This window comes from Scaptodrosophila lebanonensis, unplaced genomic scaffold (genome assembly GCF_003285725.1).
Source record: "Scaptodrosophila lebanonensis strain 11010-0011.00,11010-0021.00 unplaced genomic scaffold, SlebRS2 tig00000061-arrow-pilon, whole genome shotgun sequence".
NCBI lineage: Eukaryota > Metazoa > Arthropoda > Insecta > Diptera > Drosophilidae > Scaptodrosophila > Scaptodrosophila lebanonensis.
In genome coordinates this window covers 5,539,789-5,561,570 of record NW_022060554.1, presented here as the reverse complement: position 1 = coordinate 5,561,570, position 21,782 = coordinate 5,539,789, and the positions used below count along the sequence as shown (strand labels likewise).

General features: G+C 38.7%; 5 protein-coding genes across 6 annotated transcripts; 2 read left to right on the top strand and 3 right to left on the bottom strand.

Moving 5' to 3' along the window:
* Nucleotides 1-27: 27 nt before the first annotated feature.
* Nucleotides 28-2,209, bottom strand: LOC115624655 (tubulin-specific chaperone E). Its single transcript, XM_030519436.1, has 5 exons — nt 1,925-2,209; nt 1,392-1,864; nt 913-1,336; nt 576-858; nt 28-521 (listed from the first exon to the last, which is right to left on the bottom strand). Exons 1-5 carry the CDS (start codon nt 2,018-2,020, stop codon nt 226-228), a joined length of 1,572 nt encoding a protein of 523 aa, XP_030375296.1. The 5' UTR covers nt 2,021-2,209; the 3' UTR covers nt 28-225.
* Nucleotides 2,210-2,506: 297 nt separating this feature from the next.
* LOC115624654 (endoribonuclease Dicer) lies at nt 2,507-16,261 on the top strand. Of its 2 annotated transcripts, XM_030519435.1 has the most exons (10): nt 2,507-2,750; nt 2,829-2,932; nt 3,004-3,134; nt 6,206-6,383; nt 6,448-6,758; nt 6,838-7,537; nt 9,588-10,124; nt 10,192-10,366; nt 12,871-14,252; nt 14,333-14,463. In XM_030519435.1, exons 2-10 carry the CDS (start codon nt 2,927-2,929, stop codon nt 14,342-14,344), a joined length of 3,432 nt encoding a protein of 1,143 aa, XP_030375295.1. In that variant the 5' UTR covers nt 2,507-2,750; nt 2,829-2,926; the 3' UTR covers nt 14,345-14,463. The 2 variants fall into 2 exon arrangements, with proteins under 2 accessions (XP_030375295.1, XP_030375294.1); XM_030519434.1 differs by having other exon boundaries at nt 2,512-2,750; nt 12,871-16,261.
* Nucleotides 16,262-18,776: 2,515 nt separating this feature from the next.
* Nucleotides 18,777-20,459, bottom strand: LOC115624533 (ras-related protein Rab-4B). The gene is made up of 5 exons (XM_030519257.1): nt 20,240-20,459; nt 20,089-20,169; nt 19,832-19,984; nt 19,594-19,773; nt 18,777-19,535 (listed from the first exon to the last, which is right to left on the bottom strand). The coding sequence occupies exons 1-5, from the start codon at nt 20,253-20,255 to the stop codon at nt 19,324-19,326; spliced, it is 642 nt and encodes a 213-aa protein (XP_030375117.1). The 5' UTR covers nt 20,256-20,459; the 3' UTR covers nt 18,777-19,323.
* A 259-nt stretch (nt 20,460-20,718) lies between these two features.
* Nucleotides 20,719-21,265, bottom strand: LOC115624535. The gene is made up of 2 exons (XM_030519259.1): nt 21,082-21,265; nt 20,719-21,004 (listed from the first exon to the last, which is right to left on the bottom strand). Exons 1-2 carry the CDS (start codon nt 21,190-21,192, stop codon nt 20,903-20,905), a joined length of 213 nt encoding a protein of 70 aa, XP_030375119.1. The 5' UTR covers nt 21,193-21,265; the 3' UTR covers nt 20,719-20,902.
* A 59-nt stretch (nt 21,266-21,324) lies between these two features.
* On the top strand, nt 21,325-21,782 carry LOC115624534. The gene is made up of 2 exons (XM_030519258.1): nt 21,325-21,475; nt 21,609-21,782. Exons 1-2 carry the CDS (start codon nt 21,429-21,431, stop codon nt 21,727-21,729), a joined length of 168 nt encoding a protein of 55 aa, XP_030375118.1. The 5' UTR covers nt 21,325-21,428; the 3' UTR covers nt 21,730-21,782.

Sequence of the window (21,782 nt, the reverse complement as noted above, 5' to 3'; positions counted from 1 at the left end):
TAAAACAAAACAATATTAATAAAAATATGTATTAATATGTGAATGTCAGCATTTATGTAAGTGCTAACAACGATTTTAATTTTAATGAAATCACCGTAGCAGTTGCCAAAACATAATGTAGCTTGCACTTTTCCGAATTTTGTTAATATTGAGCCTAAAATACTAGAATTAAAAAACGCAAAATGCGACCAATGCGGTACATTTTAAAATACTGTGTTCGCTGGATTATTCCACTAAAACTGTGTCTTGCTCTTGTAGCGAATAAAAATCCAAAGTTTTAGCATTATTGTCCAAAGGCACTACCAAGTCGGGATTTTTACCATTTAAATAACACAGTTGGGCTTTCCTTTGCGCCATGTGAAAGTGTTTTATAACTAATCCTTGCAAGGTTTGTACAGTAATCATTCGCGGTACTTTTTTTTCCCATATTTCACCAGTTTTTTTATATTTAATGCGAATTTTGATGAGATTGGACTGTTTGGCTTGGGTGCGAGGCACAAAATCGGCTGGAGACCCATACTCTATGAAAAAAAAGGATGAAGCAAGTTATAGATCTATTAATAAATTGTACATACTTTTCACAAGCAACGAATATGTGCGATGTTTTTTGTAAAACTCCCGCAACGCATCTGACCCAAGCTGCTGCGCCTGTAGCCAATCTAGGGCATACTGTTTCCAAATGTCGTACTCCGCACCTCGTCGCTCCTCATCTGACACTTTTGCCCTGTTGATATTTTGTAAGCTAGAAATGCTGGCTACAGCCTTTGAGAACATTTCAGCAAAATTCGATTTTAAATGTGGAGTCTTGCTGAGGCGCCGTAATTGAGGCAATTTGTCTAGTTCATTGAATGCAGCCGCCTATATTGTAATTTTGCGGTTAAATATTTTGGATTCAAATACACCTCTACTCACTTCATTCCAAATAGGATTGTTTAACAGATTTAGTTGCTCCAACGATACAAATATGCCAAGCTTATCATGTGGCTCACAATCGGGAAGTTTTAGCTCCTCAATACCGTTCTCCATGAGATTCAACGAACGCAATGTCTTGATGTTGCCCAGCTTGCACACCTGATCAAAGTCCATTACTTTTGTACGATGCAAGTCCAATTCGCGCAGTTGTCTAAAGATTCGATTGCAATCCACTTCAACCAGCTGACTTAACGCGTTTTCCTGCAGGCTTAGCGAATGAATGTCTGGCCACAGCAAGGCCGTTTGCATGACAGTTTGCCAGTCGGTGTAGCCACAGTCCCGCAAATTGATATGCTTCAAATTCCGAAAGGCTGACTCCAGTTCAGTAATTTGCTTCTCCGTGGGCAAGACCAAGCGATTGGCGCTGCAAAAAATAACATACAATAAAGTACATCATTACCAATATTCTAATTTCTTACCTCAAATTCAAATTTCTCAGCGTGGGCAGCTGTTTGGTGATGGTGGCTACAATTTCCCAGTTCCAAATCAACGTGTGGCTTACATTCAGCGTCGTCAGTTGCGTGAAATCTTTCAGGTACCCCGATGCATTCACAGGCGTGTCGTCGACGCTCACCTCTGACAATTGTTCGAACTTGCTCTGCTTGCGCGCAATCTTGTCCATACCAACAACTTCAAACAACGATGCCTGTATGCTGGCTTGCGCCTCGCGCATTAGCGCTGCATCCAAGTTGTTGGAGTTGTAGTTCAAATAGCGTTCACGCGCAGTATCCTCCAGTGTAGCGCACGGCCCAAGTTTGCCCGGCCTTATGAAGCTGCCCGCCGTGGGATGCTGCGTTTGGAAGTAACGTTTTCCATCCACAATACCATTGTGCTTACCGCGGATGCCATCATCCCACTCGATGCCCAACCAAGTACCCAGATGGCCGCATACCTAAGACAAAAGCGAAATTAAATTAGAATGTGATTTGAACCAAAAAGCATTAAGAATTACCTCTCCCACATATTTGACGGTACCATAATTATTGCCAATTTTGATCCGTGTACCTATTGGATAGAACAGCTGCGCCTCGTCAATAATTCCAACCATTGTTATGGATTTTTCAGCGCCTACTAATAGACTTGCTTCAAATTTGTACTTCTTAGCCAATCTCTCTTGTTATTCTTTTATTTTGTAGATAATTTGCACCATAAAGGTGAATTTTGCTTTAATCGACAAAACAAATTATTTATTTCTTTATATATGACTAATTGTGCTTCTTCTTCCCGAAATGCAATTTCAATTTATATATACTTGGGTCTTCGATACCTTAGCATGAACTTAAACTATCGATTCTTGTATATTTCTCTTTGTCGCTTTATTGTTACTATTATTCAATCTCTTTCGATACGTTGATTTCGATGATTTTCAAAATGTCGATAGTTGGACATGTAGATATGTTTCCAGCTTTACAATACTTAAAGTTGACTTAAAACAAAGGAACCAGCTAATTTTACATTCAGTGCATTTCATTTCATCGCCGGTAGCTCATTGAGTGTCATGGTATAAAGTAATATTGTTGGTTAAAATTTTGGCCGTTGAAATAAATTTCTGAATCGAATATTATAAACATTTATTTTATGGGTGTCAACTATAGAGACAATATTAAAGGCAAAACCAAATTCGCTCACCTGTGCATACCCTTCTTCAATAAAAGCAAGCCCACCTCTGTATGTATATACTCGTACATATATTGGTACTTTCCCCGAAAACAAAAACGTTCAACTGCGGTAGGCAAAGGCAACTGTCGTCTTGTGTTTGACGACTACAAAAAAGCCACGTAAGCATAAAGGAAGTAGCTGTATGCACACATATGTACATATGTATTCATTTGTGAAATTGCATGTATGTGTTTCAGATTAAATTTCTCAAGTGTAAGCAAACGGGGCGCAGTAAGCCAATCGCTTCGTCGCACTCAGCTCGTCTTTCATAAAAGAAAATTTTGTTGGAGATAAAATGGAGGTATTTATGCTGAAAAAATAATAAATTTATACAACATTTAATTTTTGCAAATATGTATATTCTAAAAACAGGCAAGAAATTATCAGTTGCGTCTGGTAGACTATGTCACTAAACGAAACGGCATTATATACTTGCCTACAGGCACGGGAAAAACATACGTGGCGATCCTGGCGCTAAAACGGTTTTCAAAGGACATGGATAAGTAAGAGAAAATTTGTTCTGAAACAAGTTGAGAAGAGTCGGGTGTTCCGACTTTGAAATACTCTGTACACACATATACATATGTATGTATGTATGTGTACTTGTAGAATAATTATAGAAATTTAAAAAAATAATAAAAAACAAGAGAGAACGCTACAGTCGATCAAGCCCACAGTAAAATAGCCTGTACTCTCCACAAAAAAGGAAAATTAAAAAGAAATAATAATTTAAAAAAATGTAATTATTAAAAAAATTGAATTAATTAATTTAATTAAACTAGGTGACATGTTTATGTTCAGTTTTAACAGCATACATTTACATCACGTGGTAATACCCTTTGGGTACAGGCTATAAAAACAAAATTTTGATCAATTTTACATCCCTTGGTATTCGAACACATATGCAGTATGCAGTACAATGTTAAACCAAGGCAGCAACAACACAGCTGCGGGCAGCGCTTGGGCAAATATGAAATGTATGGCTATAATTCCCTGGTAAATCGGCCTATCATGATGAAACTTAGTATAAAGACACATAGTCACTAATTGGAGGTATTTGTCAAATTTGAGCTTATCGGGAATTACGGAAAATCGCAAATTGTATGGGAGAGGGGGGAATTGGAGAAAACGTGAATAGACGAAAAAATAGAGAAAAAGTATAAATAGTATTGTACTACATTGTTTATAGAACTCTACGTAACGTTTAAAAAATTCTTATAATTGTGTCGTTGTTGAGATTTGTGTCGAATCGGCACGTCTGATCAATTCAAGTGTGAGCTGAAGCTAAACATCTTTAAATGGAATACACTTGACGGTGGGGGTCCAACTCATAGCTGTTTATGAATAGCTGAATATGTATATGTACAAGAGCGTAGCCAGCTTTTGCCATATGTATATGTACGCCCTTGCATATGTATATATAGATATGTATGCAGTTTTGCAGTTCTCAGCGTGCCGCTCACATTTCAACTAAATCAGGCATTTTATCCATTTATTTAAATTCTTAACTGATTTCAAAACTTTGTCAATTTCTTCGACTCCCTCCTCTTCTCCAAACCACCAACACACCAACCTAATCATAAATAAATAAAATCGATGCGTAGCAAAAATCCTAAACATCGATTAAATCGATTCTGCATCAATCCATTTTGCAGCTCTACTTCCAATATTTATGGTCTGTCTTCCGTTTCAGCGACTCTCTTTTCTTGAACTCAATTGTGCGTGTACTAATATTTATGATTTGCTTGCCCATGTTCATATATGATCAGTTGACGCATTTATCTATATGTGTCTGGTTTCAAACAGGGAACTGAATTCACTTGACTATTTACATTTTCTCATTCAACAATACATTTGATATTGAGCATGATTATTTTAATTAACGCTGGTTTGCATATTAAAAGAAAAGTTGTTGCAGAGCCTATCTTTAAATGACTGAAACAAGGCCTAAAAGCATTTTGTAATGCAGCATTGTTATTGATGGTACCCTTGGTATTCCATGAATACAAGTGAGCATAAGTCACCACATATAAAATACTTTCAGTTTCTATCTGAAATAACCGTGTTTTCATATAAGGCATCTTGGACTCAAAATTTTGTGTCCCAAGCTCTTATAGCCTCCGATATATTAGTGGTTATACGGACGGCTTTTCCGAAAATCAACCATAGGGGGAAAATAAAAAGATAAAACAATATCGTGTAGCGTACCCATACATAAGTATGACGGGTCTTGTGCAAAATTTGGTGTCTCTATCTCATATAGTCTCTGAGATCTAGGTGATCCTACGGATGGACGAACAGACAGACATAGATCGACTCGGCTTGTCATGCTGATCAAGAATATACAGTGAAAATTCCCTTAAGGGACACCCATCTTAGACGGACAATTTTTCTATAACATTCGTTTTGTTTTTCGAGAAATTCGTACTAAAGCCTCTCTTGGTTTGAAGCAAGCCTCGTGTTAACGGATACTGACATGACATTTTAGTCGGAAGCGTACATTTTGGACGTTTCAAATGCAAAAAAAGAAAACAAACTCGTATAGAATACACACATAACGCATCTTTGTGCAAAATTTGGTGTCTCTAGCTCTTATAGTTTCTGAGATCTAGGTGATCATACGGACGGACGGACGGACAGACAGACAGACAGGGCTAAATCGGCTCGTCTTGTCATGCTGATCGAGAATATATATACTTTGTGGGGTCTGCCACGCCTCCTTCTGCCTGTTACATTTTTCAGCTCGCGCAAACCTAATATACTCTTGTACATTTCATGTACAGAGTATAGTTAACATGTATCCAATTAAGAGAATTATAATGAATTAAATTTTATTTGTGTATTGATTTTTCTGTCTGTCAGAGGGTTAGTCACGGACCGGTCCATGGAGCTGTCCACTCGTTATAAAAGGGACCGGTCCATTTACCAGTCCGATGTTGGCGAGACGGGGACAATTGTCCGCTTCGTATGACATCGTGTGTAATTTATGTATGTATGTATTGAATATTTTATACCTTTTTCCCAAAGGGTATATTAGTTTGTTCATTTCATTGCACCCCCCTACTCCCCCCTATTCAAGATTTTCTATAACTCCTGTAAACCCAGTAGTTATATGTATATATACATAGTTATTATATATCCATATACCAAGTTTCATCATTATAGGTCAATTATGAAGAAAGTTATAGCCATAAATAAAGTCGCATGCTCTGTCTGCAGCTCTAACCGTAGCTGTTGTTGTTGCTGCTTTGGTTCAACATACATACACGCATATAAACACGCAGATACACGATTCTGATATAAATTTATTATATGTATGTGTTGAATATTTTATATTTTTATTTAATTAATTAATTAACTTTTTTAAATATTTTTTTTAAGTTGGGAGAGTACAGCGTATTTTACTGTCGGGCTTGCTGTAGCGTTCTATCTTGTTTTAATTTAATTTTTTAAAATTTGTTGTCGGACGTACGTAAAAATTGATCTCGCTCCACTTTAGCATTCCTTTCTAGATTTATTGAATGTTCTCGCATTAAATATATATGTATGTATATATTTTGTTTACATTACGCAGGCCTGTCGATGGTGGAGGGAAGCGAGCGGTATTTATGTGCAATACTGTGGAATTAGCTCGCCAGCAAGCTATTTGTATTAAAAAACTTACGAGCTTAAAAGTCGGATTCTATGTGGGCGAAAGAGATGTAGACTATTGGGAACCAAAAAAATGGGACGAGGAAATAAAAGAAAACCAAGTACAAATTATAAATTGCTTTTTGTGTAAAAAAAAAAAACAACAAATCTGTCATGCGTTTATAGGTACTGGTGGGCACGGCCCAGGTTATGCTAGATCTCGTATTACAGAAGCGCCTGGGACTAGGATCCATCAGTATTGTCATCTTCGACGAGTGTCATCATGGCACTGGCCAACATCCCTACCATGAGTTTATGCGCCTGTTTCAATGTGCCAATCCCAATGATGAACTTCCCCGCGTCGTTGGCTTAACTGGTGTGTTAATCAAGGGCAATGAAATCAAAAATGTAGCCAAAAAACTCAAGGAATTGGAAACAACCTACCGTGGCAACATAATAACCGTATCGGACATGCATGAAATCGAGAACGTAATGTTGTATGTAAATGATAACTTGAAGAAAAAACTTTACGTTAATATATACTATATTAATACATATATTTGAATGCTCTGTTAGGCACTCAACCAAGCCGGTCGAACTAGTCGCCTCTTATCCTTTGGACACATACTCTTTTGATGTCATCAACAAAATTAAAGCACGAATCGACCAATTTTACAAGACATTAGAAGTTTTGGACATTGGCACGCAGCCAGTGCGCATGTCTAAGGGACTGCAGAAGGTCCGCGAGCCGAACAAAAAGACCTACGTTAAAACGATCCTTAACGATTTTCTATACCAACTGAATGATTTCGGCATTTACACAGCATCAATTGCCATAATGGCAGTGATTGTAGAGTTTGAAATAAAAAGGAGACAGGCGGAGACCCTAACCTTGCGCAATATGTATCGTGCGGCTATAACACTGTGTGACCACATTCGCCATCTGCTAGTGAGCAAAATGCTTGACTGGCTCGACGAGAACGAATCAGATGGACTGGAAAATAGAGAGGACATCATTCTCAATTTTTCCACACGCAAAGTGCAAACATTCTTGAACTATTTGAAGCAGACATTTGCCGGCAAGCAGGCAAAGGACATTTGCTGTCTAGTGTTTGTGGAGCGACGGTATTCGGCCAAATGTATCTATGGCATGTTACTGAACTACATTGCGGGAACTCCAGAGCTGAAGAATGTGCTGGTGCCACAGTTTATGGTCGGGCGCAATGGGCTGTCGCACGATTTTGGCAGTGTATTGCAGCGCAAGTGCCAGAAGACGGTGGGTAATTGTTTGATAATTAACTAATTCATTTGTCGTTGTTAGGCTATATTGAATCACGAAGTAAAATCGGTATAATCGGTCTCAAGCGTCGATCGTCTGAGCAATTTTTGCTCCTCAGTCATTTTGTGCGGAACAAACCGTGCACACACCTTTCGTAAGCCCAAATGTTCGGTCAAAATGCGATAAATCGATGTTTTGGAGATGTTCAATTCCATTTCCATCAATTTCAATGATGATTTCGGCAGATTTTTGATGAATTCACGCACAGTTTCGATGGAATTAACGGTGATCACGAATTTTGATTGGCCCACATGTTGATCGTCATTTATGACCTCACGACCACTTTTAAAACGGTGATACCACTCGTGCACTCTGCTACGGGATAGGCAATCATCGCCATAAACTTGTTCTATCAATTGAAACGTTTCGGTAAAAGTTTTACCAATTTTAAAACAAAATTTAATGTTGGCTCTTTGTTCGAAGCTCATTTTTGCTTCACTTCCAATCGATGAAATGTCATGAAATTCTCACTGGACAATCGATAAAAATAGCAGATTCTAACGCACCAGTCGACATATAGATAGCGCCAGGGGGCGCCAGATTCAAAAAGTCCTGTTGACTTTGGATCGCACCTTGTATATTAGGTTTGCGGGAGTTGAAAATGTAACAGTATTTATATTCTTGATATTTTTATATTCCTTATATATTTAGCCCAGTCTGTCTGACTGTCCGTCCGTATGAACACCTGGATCTCAGAGACTATAAGAGCTAGAGACAAACAAGAAAGGAATGCTAAAGTCGAGCAGGCTCAACTCTTAAATACCCTGTACCACACCACAAAAAAGAAATTAAATTAATTAATTAATTTAATCTAATTAATTAACTAAATTAAATATAAAATATACCGTACATCCATACATACATTTAAATAAGAATCTATGCGTGTTTGTATACTTGTACATATGTATGTATGTGTGCATTAAGCCGGGTTATAAGGCTATAAATTTCTTTCTGATCAACCTATCAAAATGAAACTTAGTATACGGATATATAATCACTATCTGGATGTGTCTACCAAATTTTAGTTCAAAATTCCAAAAATTACGGGAGTTATAGAAAATTCCGAATAGGGGGGGAGTGGGGGGGGGGTGCATTGGGAAAAATTAGTCCTTTCTCGGGCTCAGCAGAATCTGTATACCAAGTTTGGTTATTCTAGCTCTTATACTTTCTGAGATCCTTGCGTTCATACAGACAGACGGACATGGCTATATCGACTCGGCTTGTCATGCTGATCAAGAATATATATACTTTATGGGGTCTACCACGCCTCCTTCTGTGTGTTCCATGTACACTCGCACAAAACTAATATACCCTTGTACCCTTTGGGTACAGGGTATAACAATTTTGCATAAAGATGCCTTATGTGTGTACGCTGTGCAAGTTTGTTTTATTTTTTTGATTCTCCTCCCTTCCCCCCTCAATTCCGCCCTATGGGGGTTTTCCAGATTTTCCATTCGTGTAATCGCCTACATCTCGGAGACTATAAGAGCTAAGGATACCAATTTTTATTGTATATTTTGGAATTTACCTCCCTCCCTCCGCAATCACTGATTTTCCATAACTCCCGTATTACTTGGAAATTTTCATTAAAATTCGGAAAATACTTGCAGTTAGTTATTATGAGTCCGTAGGCCAAGTTTCATAATGATAGGCCGATTTAACAGGCTAAGCAGTGCCCGCAACTGTTGTTGTTGTTATTGCTTTGCACAGACACACGAGACACACACATACACGCATAATTATTCTACACATATGTACAGAGTATTTCAAAGTCGGGACATCCGACTTTACCTTCTCTACTTGTTATTTGTTTATTTTTAAGACGCTTAATACCGCAAGCGTGTATGCGTAAGAGGCAACATTACAACATTAATTTCTTGTCATTCAACTGTTGTAGAATGTCCTCTGACTCAGCCTAAAATAACTATAGTCATAATATCCATAGAAAAGATTCCTTGGCTTTCAATGAAATTATTTCGCTTAATAGGCAATTAAAGAATTTCGGGACGGCGAATGCAATCTCATGGTATGCTCCAGCGTTCTGGAAGAGGGCATCGATGTGCAGGCCTGCAATTATGTGCTCATTCTAGACCAACTAAAAACATTCAACATGTATGTGCAGACAAAGGGACGAGCACGGTCTAAGGATGCCGTGTTCGTGATGTTCTGCTCGCAGGGAGATAGAGATAAGATGTCCCAGCGATTACAGCAGTATCGTGAGGCGCATATTGAGATAGCAGCATATCTAAAACAACGCGTTTTGGAGCGTGAACCACAAGATTACGAAATCGAAGAGCACTTCCAGGATGTAATCAAGCCATACATAAATTCCAACGGCGCCCTGCTTCTACCCTCTAGTGCGTTATCACTCCTGTATAGGTACTGCCAGCAGTTACCTGTAGACGCATTTGGCATTGTGCTTCCCTGGTTCGAGCGACTACCGCCTGATGCAAACCAGGGACGCAACAAGGAAATTGTGTCCGTTACGCTGCCACTAACCTCGTTGCTGCGCGAGACGATCTATGTAAGTGATAGGGTTTTTTATCTCTAATACAAGTATAGAGCCAAGACTAATACGCATTTTTACACAGAGCGACCCCATGAATTGTACCAAATGGGCAAAGATATCGGCCGCCTTCAAAACATGCATTAAATTACACGAACTAGGCGAATTCAATGAGCATTTGTTGCCCACGACAGTCCAGGAACGGGTCGAGGCCATAGCAGATGTGCATTTCGAACACTGGAAGAAATATGGCGACAGCGGTAAGTAATCGGGCCACAAAATTCTTAAATGTAACTTTAAAATTCAATTTTAAATCTCATAGCTTTGCCTCGATAAATATTTAATATGTGCAGAATTTTTTCAAATAAAACATGTCTATCGCATATCGAGATATGAAGATATAAGAAATAAGAAGTTGTAGTCGCTGTACCGAAGCTATATATCATTTCCTATTTTAAACATGCGCGTTTTTTCTCCACCGTTATAGACCGCCAATATGTCCGTTTATAAACTATTCTCATCAAATATACCAAGTAATATCACATTTGGTTATCCACGATCGTACAAGTTATGTAACACGGCACATAGGACAACAACCTTTACAATATTAGATTTCTAATATCCAATCGAAAGTTAATCTGTACATACATATACAAGTACAGTGGACAAAAAAAGTTTAAGTACACTTTGGTTTTTAAAGAATATTCGATAAAATTAGTAACTTTTAAATCTGTACATACATATACAAGTACAGTGGACAAAAAAAGTTTAAGTACACTTTGGTTTTTAAAGAATATTCGATAAAATTAGTAACTTTTCGAACAAAAAATGATCCCAAAGTCTTCAGATTATGATTGGCCTTATATTTATTAACACAACAGTACTTTTCCCTTACTTATGCGATCAAAAAGTATGGAAATATGATTGAAAATACAATACAGCCAAATCTTAGCTAAATATTTATATTTTAGCGATATTAGCAATTAGTTAAACGTTTTTTCGCAGCAATTACTGTTTATAAGCGTAGAGGCATACTTTTCTTTGAAACTTGGGTGTCGTTTTCCCATTTTTTCTCCGACTTATTCAATGATATTGTCTTTAGCGAATCCTTCGACATAATATTATCCTTCCGATTCCCTTTGCCCAACAAATTCCAAATTTGTTCGAAAGGACTTATATCTGGGTGTTGAGGGGGTGTACGCAGCTGTTCAAAATTATAAAGAAGCCATTCTTTAACGAGATACGGGCCGTGTTATGGATTATTATTATCGCTGAAGCAACAAAACATTTCACGTCTAAACCAAATTTTGACGCACTTTGTGAAAGATTTCCCTTCAAAATGTTTAAGAACAAATCCTTGTACATATTAGTGTCAATAACCACGAGCTTTTCCAGTCCAGATGAGGCCATATACCCACACACCACTATATTTTACCATACCATACTTTACAGTTGGAGTTATATTTTTTAAGTTTTTGGCTTCATTGGTCTTTCTCCACAATTGGTGTTCACCACCCGATTCAAAAATGTTGTATTGATATCTGTCAGTCCATACCACATTATTTCAAAGCGAACCTGACTGATTTGCATATCTTAGGGCAAATTGTAGCCTCTTCTCTCTGTTAGGTTTCCATACTAACGTATTTTTGCAGGGTTCGTGGTTTATACCCACGCTTGTAGAAGAAATTTCGAATTGTTTGACCATGAACTGTATCACCATAGCTTCGGAATGCTTCCTCCTGTATTTTGGAGGCCTATTACTTGGGGTCCGCTTTTACTCCAGTCAATATTTGGCGTTCAACTCTTGCGGTCAGTATTTTTGGACGGCCAGACGCTTTACTTTCAAAGTTCAAAAGTTTCCATATGAACTTTTTAATGTTTTTGCACTCAATGGATCCCTACAAACTATTTTAACAATATCATGAATAATTTTGTCTTCTACATACAGTTTAAAGATAATTGGACGGGTCTCAAGCCAAATTTCATAACCGCGACCCATAATGACTATTCCCTGATAAATTTGCAACAGAAATGATATTACAAATCACAAAACTACAAGCATATAGGTCATACCAAAAAGCAAATCGGAGCCCACGAATATTTTTGCAGACATATCGACGGAAAAGCTAAAGAAAGAAGAATGTACTTTTTTGGTGTGAATTTCAGCCATTTCTTCCTTTTTCGTGGCTACTGCGTCCTATACAGATATTTCGTAGAATTTTTTGGGGCAGACTAAAATAAAATGGTGGCCTTAAATATAAGGTAAACAAAAAACAAGGATATATGTATGTTAAACTAGATTTTTTCAAACAAATAATGTATTTTTATTAGGTGTACTTAAACTTTTTTGTCCACTGTATATATATATATATATAACAGCCCCATCGGTAAGAGCTAGGAAGCTGAAGTTTGGTCTAAATATCGTTTCATAGTGTATGCAAGCACTAAGAAGGTTTTCCCAAATTAAGATTAGAATTTTCCAGAACTGCATCGTATTTCTTATCCGAATGTACTTGTATAACTAATTTAGACGGGTTGACTACCCATCCGGACAAACTCTGTTATAAATGTGTATACGTACATTTTAACCGTCAATGTTTTTTGAAGATTCCTACACATACATACATACATACATACATACATACAAGTATGTATGTAAATTCTATCGAACTTCCGAAGGGCAGATAGATGGTTTCAAATATTAGATCTCTCAAGGATTTCAAAATCTACAAAATATTTATGATGATCCCTTTTTTTTCACCAGTGACCATCAAGCGTAAGGAAAAGGCACAAAAGGAGCAAGAACTTAGTTATCCAAGCTCCTGCCCTAGCGAAATGTATGATGCACAACCTCGCGTGGCCGAACCGTGCTACGCTTATGAGATCAGTCTGTGTCCGCAATTTGAGCGCAACGATTACACGGCCCACATGCACGATCATCTGCAGAAAGGCGGCAACTACGCGTTGTTATTGCGCAAACGACTCCCGCGCCTCGCAGAGATGCCACTATTTAGCAACCAAGGTAAATTGACTGTAAAAGTTGCGGAGGAACCTCAGGTGCTGTGCATCAATAGCGCCGATGAACTGGAGCAAGTGCAACGCTTCCATATGATGATATTTCGAGACCTGCTTCGCATCTGGCAGCCATTCTTTGTGCTGGATCGGAGTAGCAAGGAACACTCATATCTTGTGGTGCCGCTGGCAACACAGGGTGGCGGAATTGACATGGAGATGGTGGCGAGGTTCCAGAGTCTGCCCGCACCTCGAAAGTACGGCCTCGCAGAACGCAGAAAGCAAGCGCTTCCCAAGGCCGAAGATTTTGAGGGCAAGGTTGTAACTCAGTGGTACGCCAACTATGAGCACAAGCGTATGCTAGTGACTAAGGTGCACACAGAGCTGACGCCTATGAGCATGATGGAGGACAAACAAAAAGACAAGAGCTACTATGATTTCACAATGTCCAAATACAAGGAGAACATTGAAGACGTTGCGCACAAGACGCAGTTCCTCCTGGAGGTGAGGGAGTTGACGGATCGGCTCAACTTCTATGTGAACCAACGGGGCAAATCGTCCGCACTGGCCAAGGCTCGCGCAAAGGTGCTCCTAATTCCAGAACTCTGTTTCAACTTTCACTTCCCGGGCACCATGTGGGTAAAGCTGCTTTTTTTGCCGAGTATTTTGCGTCGCCTCACATTCATGCTGCATGGGGAGGCATTACGCGTGCGCTTTAATAAATATCTGGGGCTTGATAGCATTCCAGTGAATGGAGAGTTGTATCGCCCACAACCTTTGGCTATTGACTTGTCACTGCGGCGGAACGTTGACGAAGTAGGCAATGCGATAGCAGGGGAGGTGTTCGAGGAACCTAAGTCGCTGTTAGAGCCGTTGCCCACTAAAGTGATTGAGGACTCTACCGAAAAGATGGAAATCGAAGATCTGAATATACCTTGGCAGAACTATATGCAGCCGATTGACTTGGAACGCAAAATGATGATCAGTTATCCAGTTGAGTTAAGCTACTATTGTCGCTTCACCAGTGGCGATCTTATAAAGCTAGATAAGCTGGAGACAGCTGATAAACAGTTGTGGGCAGAAACGCAGTTTAAAATGCCAAAGAGCAACGTATACACCACCCAGTCATCACCGGTCAGTATAAGTGCATCAGTGCCCGCCTTAATGCCCTCATCGTCCCAGAATTTATGTTCTCTCTCTGTATTAAAACGCAGTATGTCCAATGAAAGCATTATTCCAGCAGAACAATGCGAATTTATGGCCGCAATCACGTCTGCCGGCAGCGTCGATGTTTTCGACATGGAACGCCTCGAACTTCTCGGCGATTGTTTTCTTAAGCTCAGTGCCACGCTCTATCTAGCCAATAAGTATCCGGACTGGAACGAGGGCATATTAACGCAAGTAAAATCAGCGCTGGTCTCCAACCGCAATCTTCTTTACTGCTTGAGAGAAACAGACATACCACATTGCATCTGCAACTCTGTGTTTACCCCGAAGTACACGTGGCTTCCGCCTTCTACAAGTCTACCCCACAACATTCGTGCCATATGGACAAAGAAGCCTCAGATTGCAGCTCTAATTGGGCCGCACAACTTGAGGGATCTTGTGCTTAGCGATAATGAGATCAACGGTTCCGGCGAATGCAGCGCAGATAATTATCGGAACTTCATTGAAAGCTGTCAAGCCAATAAGCACACGCATCATGCGGGCCAAAACTTCCACGCGGACATTAATTTTTTGGTGCACCAACATCAACTGGCGGACAAGGTGGTGGCGGACACATTAGAGGCGCTTCTGGGAGTGATCGTGAAGAACTATGGACTGCAGCACGGCTTTCGCATGCTCGAGTACTTTGGCATATGCAAGCCAGACATAGGGAAGCCTCTGACGCAGTTGCTCGACCTGCAACTTGGTAGTGACCGCATTCGCACAAACATTACAGCTCGTGAGGTCGACGCTTTCCTGCTAAACCATGCATTCCTGGAGGCCAACCTGGGCTATACTTTTCGCGATCGTGCTTACCTCCTTCAAGCACTGACGCATCCTTCTTTTCCTACGAACCGATTGACTGGCTGCTATCAAGAGCTAGAGTTCATTGGCGACGCAATACTGGATTTTTTGATATCAGCGTACATCTTCGAGCACAAGACACGCATGACTCCCGGTCAGCTGACAGATCTCCGGTCAGCACTGGTTAATAACACCACTCTTGCATGCATATGCGTGCGTCACCGTTTCCATTTTTTTATATTGGCGGAAAACGCGCTTCTCTCGGAGTCCGTGAAGAACTTTGCTGAATTCCAAGAGTCACAGGGTCATCGCGTTACAAACCACGTGCGCATTCTGATGGAAGAGAGTGACGTGCAGCCTGTGCCGCTGGACAGCGATGAGGAGGTAGATCTTGAGAAGGACTTGGTTCTCGAGACAAACTCTGCTGGAAGTCGTCGCGGTGACGCTGCTCCAACTGCGATTGGGGAATTCAATTTGGCACATAATGTTGACGTACCCAAGGCTCTTGGCGATGTTGTGGAGGCCTTAATAGCAGCCATATATTTGGACTGCCGTAGTCTGGAAACCACCTGGCAGGTGATCTACAAATTGTTTGAACCCGAACTAGTGGAATTCTCACGTAACGTGCCTATCAATCCAATCCGTCAGCTATTCGAGCATAAGGTGGCCAATCCACAGTTTACTCAGCCGATCGTGGATCAGAACATGGTAATGGTCTGTTGCCAATTCACTTGCATAGACAGGACCATGAAGGTGCATGGCTTTGGCACAAACTCGAATCAGGCCAAGCTTGCGGCGGCGAAGCATGCGTTACAGAAACTGGCAAAATGCGAAGCATAACCAATCTATATGCAACAGTTGCACTTGTTATACCCTGTACGCATAGGGTAGAAAGAGTATATTAGGTTTGTGCAAAGCATTCGACCCCATAAAGTATATATATTCTTAATTAGTATGAGAGAAATCGATCCACCTGTCCGTCTGTCCGCGTGAATGAACGCCTGGATTTCGGAAACTACTAAGCGCACATTAACCAAGCTCCTCCCCCCCTTGCCGCTACAGAATTTTGTCAATGCCCCACATTTCAAAAGCTACATAAACTAATGTTTACACACGTAATCAATATATAATTATATACTTTGGTTTTATTTTATAATTTAATTTAATTTAAATCGGTCAATTCTAAGAATAGTCATCAGCGAAACAATTTCACTCTAGTACTTCGCCCGCAAGCTGCAGCAGCAAGTTGCCTCTTCTTTTTGCTTCTGCTAAGGGCGCATATAACTCTGTGACGGAGGGCTTCCTCGACTGTAGCGTTCTCTCTTGATTTTATTAACGGTTTTCCAAAACTCCTGCAATTCTTCGAATTTTTATCTCAAATTTAGCAATTACATCCGGTTAGTGCATATGTGTGCTCATGTTATGTTGCTTGCATTACGTTAGGAATTGCAAAGAAAGTAACGGCTATAAATATAATATCTGCCCGCAGCTGTTGTTGTTGCTGCTTTGTCTCAACTCTGAACTGTACACATACTATTTGCTCCCGAATATTTTTACAAACGTGAAGTATATTTTATATATATTTTTATTAAGTTAATTTTTTAAAAAAATCTATTTTTCAATTTTTACGTATTATATATTTTACTATTTGTATTTTTTTAAATAATCATTTTTAAAAAATTATAATTTTTTGATTGGTTTTTGAAGTGCAAGTATTATTGCTTCTATCGCATTTTTCAATCATTTTTTGACGGCAATCCTGGTGCCAACGTTTTGGTTGACATTTATCCAATTACTAGGCACTATTAATATACGATAAATGCACATCGCATTATAATATTGGGAATGATTTTATCACCCGAGGCTATTTAGTGCTTGAAGGCATTCTGGCCAGAATTTCCATAACAGCACCATTGCTGCACAAAAATGTCGGCATTTTTACATTTCTCTGCCCGCAGCTGTCGCCGTTGCTGCCTTAATTCTGCCGTGCACACATACACGCCCATAACAACGCTTAGACTCGATTCTGATGTACTGGAAGTACTTCTGAAATCCGCTTTTCGGTATGGCTTTGGTATGACCATCAGCTCGTTCTTCGATTTTGATTTTATCTCAATTGTGGCAAAACGCTTTTCTTTCATTGGTCTCTTCAGTTTTGGGAATAGGAAAAAGTCGCAGGGAGCCCTAAGTGCCATGGTATAAGTGCATTATATCTAAGGGGGATTGCTTTGAAGATGGATAATGATGTATAAATAAAAGCTTTTCAAGGGAGTATGTATACAAAGTATGTATACAAAAATTTATCATTGATGTACGAAAACAAAATTTCAAATTGTTAAATTTCACCTTCAAGATGTCCACAATCACAAATCATATTTTTCAAAATTGTTTTATTATTATTTTAAATGTATACATTTTTCCCTATTTTTCCATATTTTTAATGTGTTTTCGGAGTGAATTTGTTTTGCTAATAACTTTTCTTGGAATTTGGCGATTTGGTTGAAATTTGTACCCCAAGGAAGCGTGCTTGGACCGACACTGTATATCATATACACAGCAGATATACCGACAAACAGTCATACAACAATTTCGATATTCGACATGCTGATGATACTGCCATCCTAAGTCGCTCCAAGTGCCCAACAAGAGCTATAGAACTCTTATCATCTCACCTCGTGGCCATAGAATAATGGCTAGCAGACTGGCGCATACATGTAAACGAGCAAAAGTGCAAACATGTCACCTTTACCCTAAATAAACAAACTTGTCCTCCATTGTTGCTAAATAAACATCAGCTAGATCTAGATCCTTTAAGATTTCTATACGCGACTGTAATTTAAACTCCTTCAAAAGTGAACCCTTGCGCGTATTCTCATCCAGCCATTTAGCGTCTTTGATTTGAAATTTGATCTAAGATTTGTCGTTGACTCTTTCGTATTACACTTATAATGCTAGCGATATCATCATGTGTCTCAACGGGAAAGTTTTCCTTAAACGAAGAAAACAAAATTGTAGGTCACTGGCCCAAATATACCATCATTAAAAGTTTCGAAATCATAACAAATATGCATAGATAATCCTAAATGAAGAATATTGGTATAATCCTCATTTTCTTATAGTTCCTATAAGTGAATGATTTGTTTGTTTAAAAAAATCCTTATTTGCGGTCCCTAATTTCTTGTTTGCACCAAAAACAATATACCCTTACACTTTTGAGTGAAGGGTATAAGAAGGATATATACTGCCTAAATATAATAACACATGCCCAATAAGCAAAGCGAATGTGCCCACAGGAAAAGTAAAGACAAATTTTCAAATTGATTGCAGGCCCAGCAGGTGCGTTCCAGATCAAGAAAGAATTTGCACAAAAGTCAATTAAACTCCTACACCTCCTATGTACAAGCTGACAAAAACTTTTAATTGTATGTAAAATAAAAATACAAGAGTCTTCCAAATGTATATGCGAGAGCAAATGATTTGTTTGATAAATCATCATAACTAGCTTCAAATAGACAATCATTTAATCTTTGATTATTTTTATGAAAGAACTTTTTGTAGAGAAAAAGAAGGAAGGAAAGCGTTGTCTGTGTATATTGCAGTACAGGACAGAGTTGAGTGAAAGCCAACAGCAAGAGGGGCCCCAAGGAATCAAATTGTTTAGTTGCGTTTTTTATTGATCGCGTGCATAAACTCAGCTTTCAACATTCTTATATATTTACATTATCGTTAGTACAACACGAGTGTTAGACATTCCCAGCGTACACCCGAGAGCGCGCTTTGGAAAACATATTAAGTTTTCTTCATTGTATTTTTAGTGCTTAAATTGTATACAGAAAATCCTAATAAACAGAATAAGCATTGAAGATTCAAACAAATGCACACATAAGGCCATGAGCGTTAAAATACACACGAATACTAAAACAAAATTAATCTAAAATTTTGGAATGCTACATTTCGCACAAAAACAGAAACAATGAAATAAAATAAATGTATAGATAAAACAAATTGATGTTGCAGTTTTAGAAACACAGTATAGTCAGTAGAGATTGACCAAAAAGGTTTTCATTGCCTGTCTACATACACAAAGACAAATATAGATATTTAGCGCTACAATCGTTAGGTATTAAAAGAGATTAACTTGCTCGCTTAACGTAATCTACAGAAATTGTTCGAGTGCAAATTCAAGTTTCAACTTCTACACTCGACATCCGCAGTCTGGTTTGTTGATGCTACGCTGTCGCGTTTGTAAATTACGCAGCGCGGGCCCGCCATACTGAATGCCGCTACCAATGCGCTCCGGATCGAGTTCGCCTGTATCAATTTTGGCTAGAATTGTTTTCGAGCACTTGAGAAAAGCTTCTTCCACGTTCTCGCCTGTCTTCGCGCTCGTTTCTAAGAATATTAGCTCTGGAAAATAAAAAAATAGTACAAATTTTTAAAACTAGTATAGGTTGTGCACGCTTACCATTTTCCTGCGCAAAAGTGCTCGCCTCCAGAAATGTAACATCGCGTGCCTCGTCCAAGTCTTTTTTATTTCCCACCAGTAATATAACTATGTTAGGACTGGCCAGCGTGCGAGCATCATTAAGCCAATTAGATAGAGCATTAAATGAGTCTCGGGAAGTTGTGTCATAAACTAACAGTGCTTTAAAAAAATACACGTTCAAGTCACATCACAACTGGGTATAGTATTTAATTATTACCTCCTGCAGCGCCCCGATAGTATGATCGTGTCACGGAGCGAAAGCGCTCCTGCCCAGCAGTGTCCCATATTTGCAACTTAACCGATTTACCGCCTACGTTGACAATGCGGGAACCGAACTCAACGCCAATCGTGTGCGAGCTGTCATCTTTGACTGTAAGCATAGTTCAATTACAGGTGTATATTTTTACCCATTTACATATATCTACGTTTCATATGTACATATGCGTGTAATTTTTGCATTGAAGTTCCACTTACATTTGCTCTCTATGAAGTGATGCAACAAACAACTCTTTCCACTGCCTGCGCTGCCAATTATCAAAAACTTGAACAGATAGTCTGGGTCAAATATTGAGATAAATAAAGGCAATTTACATTATAGGGACGAGCTTTATAATTAACTAATTACCGTATGTTTCAGACATTTTTTGTTTTTGCGTCGTACTGCAGATTCCTTTTTTTCTGGCTTTGTTTAATGCCACAATTAAATAAGGCAATATTGATGTGCACTTGATATCTTCTAAAAGAGCACTATCGTTCTTATTTTTTAACAGTTTAAAACCTACATAAATGCTGTTCAAATTGTGTAAAAATTACTTAAAACACAAAACTCTTTCAAGTTGCACTTTCTGTCTCTTCTTCTTCTATAGATTGAAGTTTCGCTACCATTCGCAATGCAACAGAACACATAGAGTTGCCAGGAACTTAATCAAATTGTAACCAAATTACTTAAAAAACAAAAATTTCCTCTGTTGTACTCGGTATACGTGCATACATATATTTATTTTTTTACAGACGGAAGTTTAGCACAACATTCACAAGGCAGAACAAGAGTTGCCAGGTTACTAACCCAAACCCTTCAGCCGGTGTCTTGATCAACAAGAATAGTTGCATACATATGTATATCAATTTTAATTTTAAAATTTTATCAGATTTACAAATATTTATATAGAATTTGTTATTCTTTCATAATAAATACAAATAAAACGCGAACAGATTATTATTTCACTAATATGCAGAAGTAACAGATTATTATTTCACTAATATGCAGAAGTAACAGATTATTATTTCACTAATATGCATTAGTGTTTTCCTTCCTCTCATAGTCCTGATAGCAATTCACAGGATCTTGTGCGGTGTATATTGTATAGGAGAGCTTGCTGCTTTCAAAGTTCTGTATTAAAAAGTTTTATTAGCCTTAAAATATGATACATACATACATATGTATAAATCTCAGCGCAACAGTCTTACCAAAATATCACCACCAATTAAATACCATAAATAAGAAAATACAGTTGGAATCACAGTGAGCAAGACAAACAGCTCGAATGTGTTCAGTTCGCCGAAAGCGAAGACCTTCATGTTTATTTTGAGTAAATTAAAAAAATAGAAAGGAAAACACAGGTGATGACGAATAGTCCATTTGACAATCACGTAGGCACTTCTCTTTGCTGACAATTAAACACAGATTTGTTGACTTTTAACAACAGTCCGGCAGCTCCGACATTCTGACATTTAACAAGAGGCAGATAGCCACTTACCACAATTCGTGGGCAGAAAAGTCAATAAATTAGAAAACTTGCTGTAAGAATCACAAAATGCGCATACCTTTTGGCAAGAAACACGCTGAGATCGCGACGTCCTTGTAAGTATAGTAAATGGTTATGTATGTGTCGAATGTTAACCACAAATCGCACGCATCGTCGAATGAAAACCACTACGTTGCATAACGCGGATGTCTGCGTTTATTTAAATTGTTCCTTTTTATTTCTGCATAGCGTCCGTTCCGGCGTCGGATTTGGAGGCGCAGCTGGTCTAGCTCTGCTGTATTACACAGACTGGAAACTAATCCTGCAGTATATGCCAATCTATGGCTCAAAGTTTGATAAGAGCGAATAATCTATCATTTTGAACTAGATAAAGTGAATAAAAGTAAATTTCAACAAAGAGAA

Bases quoted from the DNA above. Each gene is read 5' to 3' on its own strand.
- LOC115624654 (XM_030519434.1), top strand. The intron at 3,135-6,205 runs GTAAGAGAAAAT...TACATTACGCAG, and splicing joins TTTTCAAAGGACATGGATAA to GCCTGTCGATGGTGGAGGGA. The intron at 10,367-12,870 runs GTAAGTAATCGG...TTTTTTCACCAG, and splicing joins GAAGAAATATGGCGACAGCG to TGACCATCAAGCGTAAGGAA.
- LOC115624655 (XM_030519436.1), bottom strand. From the start codon at position 2,020: ATGGTTGGAATTATTGACGAGGCGCAGCTGTTCTATCCAATAGGTACA. The intron at 859-912 runs GTGAGTAGAGGT...ATTACAATATAG, and splicing joins ACAATCCTATTTGGAATGAA to GCGGCTGCATTCAATGAACT. The intron at 522-575 runs GTATGTACAATT...TTTTTTTCATAG, and splicing joins ATATTCGTTGCTTGTGAAAA to AGTATGGGTCTCCAGCCGAT.
- LOC115624534 (XM_030519258.1), top strand. From the start codon at position 21,429: ATGCGCATACCTTTTGGCAAGAAACACGCTGAGATCGCGACGTCCTT. The intron at 21,476-21,608 runs GTAAGTATAGTA...ATTTCTGCATAG, and splicing joins GCTGAGATCGCGACGTCCTT to CGTCCGTTCCGGCGTCGGAT.
- LOC115624533 (XM_030519257.1), bottom strand. The intron at 19,985-20,088 runs GTAAGTGGAACT...CTATGCTTACAG, and splicing joins TCACTTCATAGAGAGCAAAT to TCAAAGATGACAGCTCGCAC. The intron at 19,774-19,831 runs GTAATAATTAAA...ATTTTTTTAAAG, and splicing joins CTATCGGGGCGCTGCAGGAG to CACTGTTAGTTTATGACACA.
- LOC115624535 (XM_030519259.1), bottom strand. From the start codon at position 21,192: ATGAAGGTCTTCGCTTTCGGCGAACTGAACACATTCGAGCTGTTTGTC. The intron at 21,005-21,081 runs GTAAGACTGTTG...TTTTTAATACAG, and splicing joins TAATTGGTGGTGATATTTTG to AACTTTGAAAGCAGCAAGCT.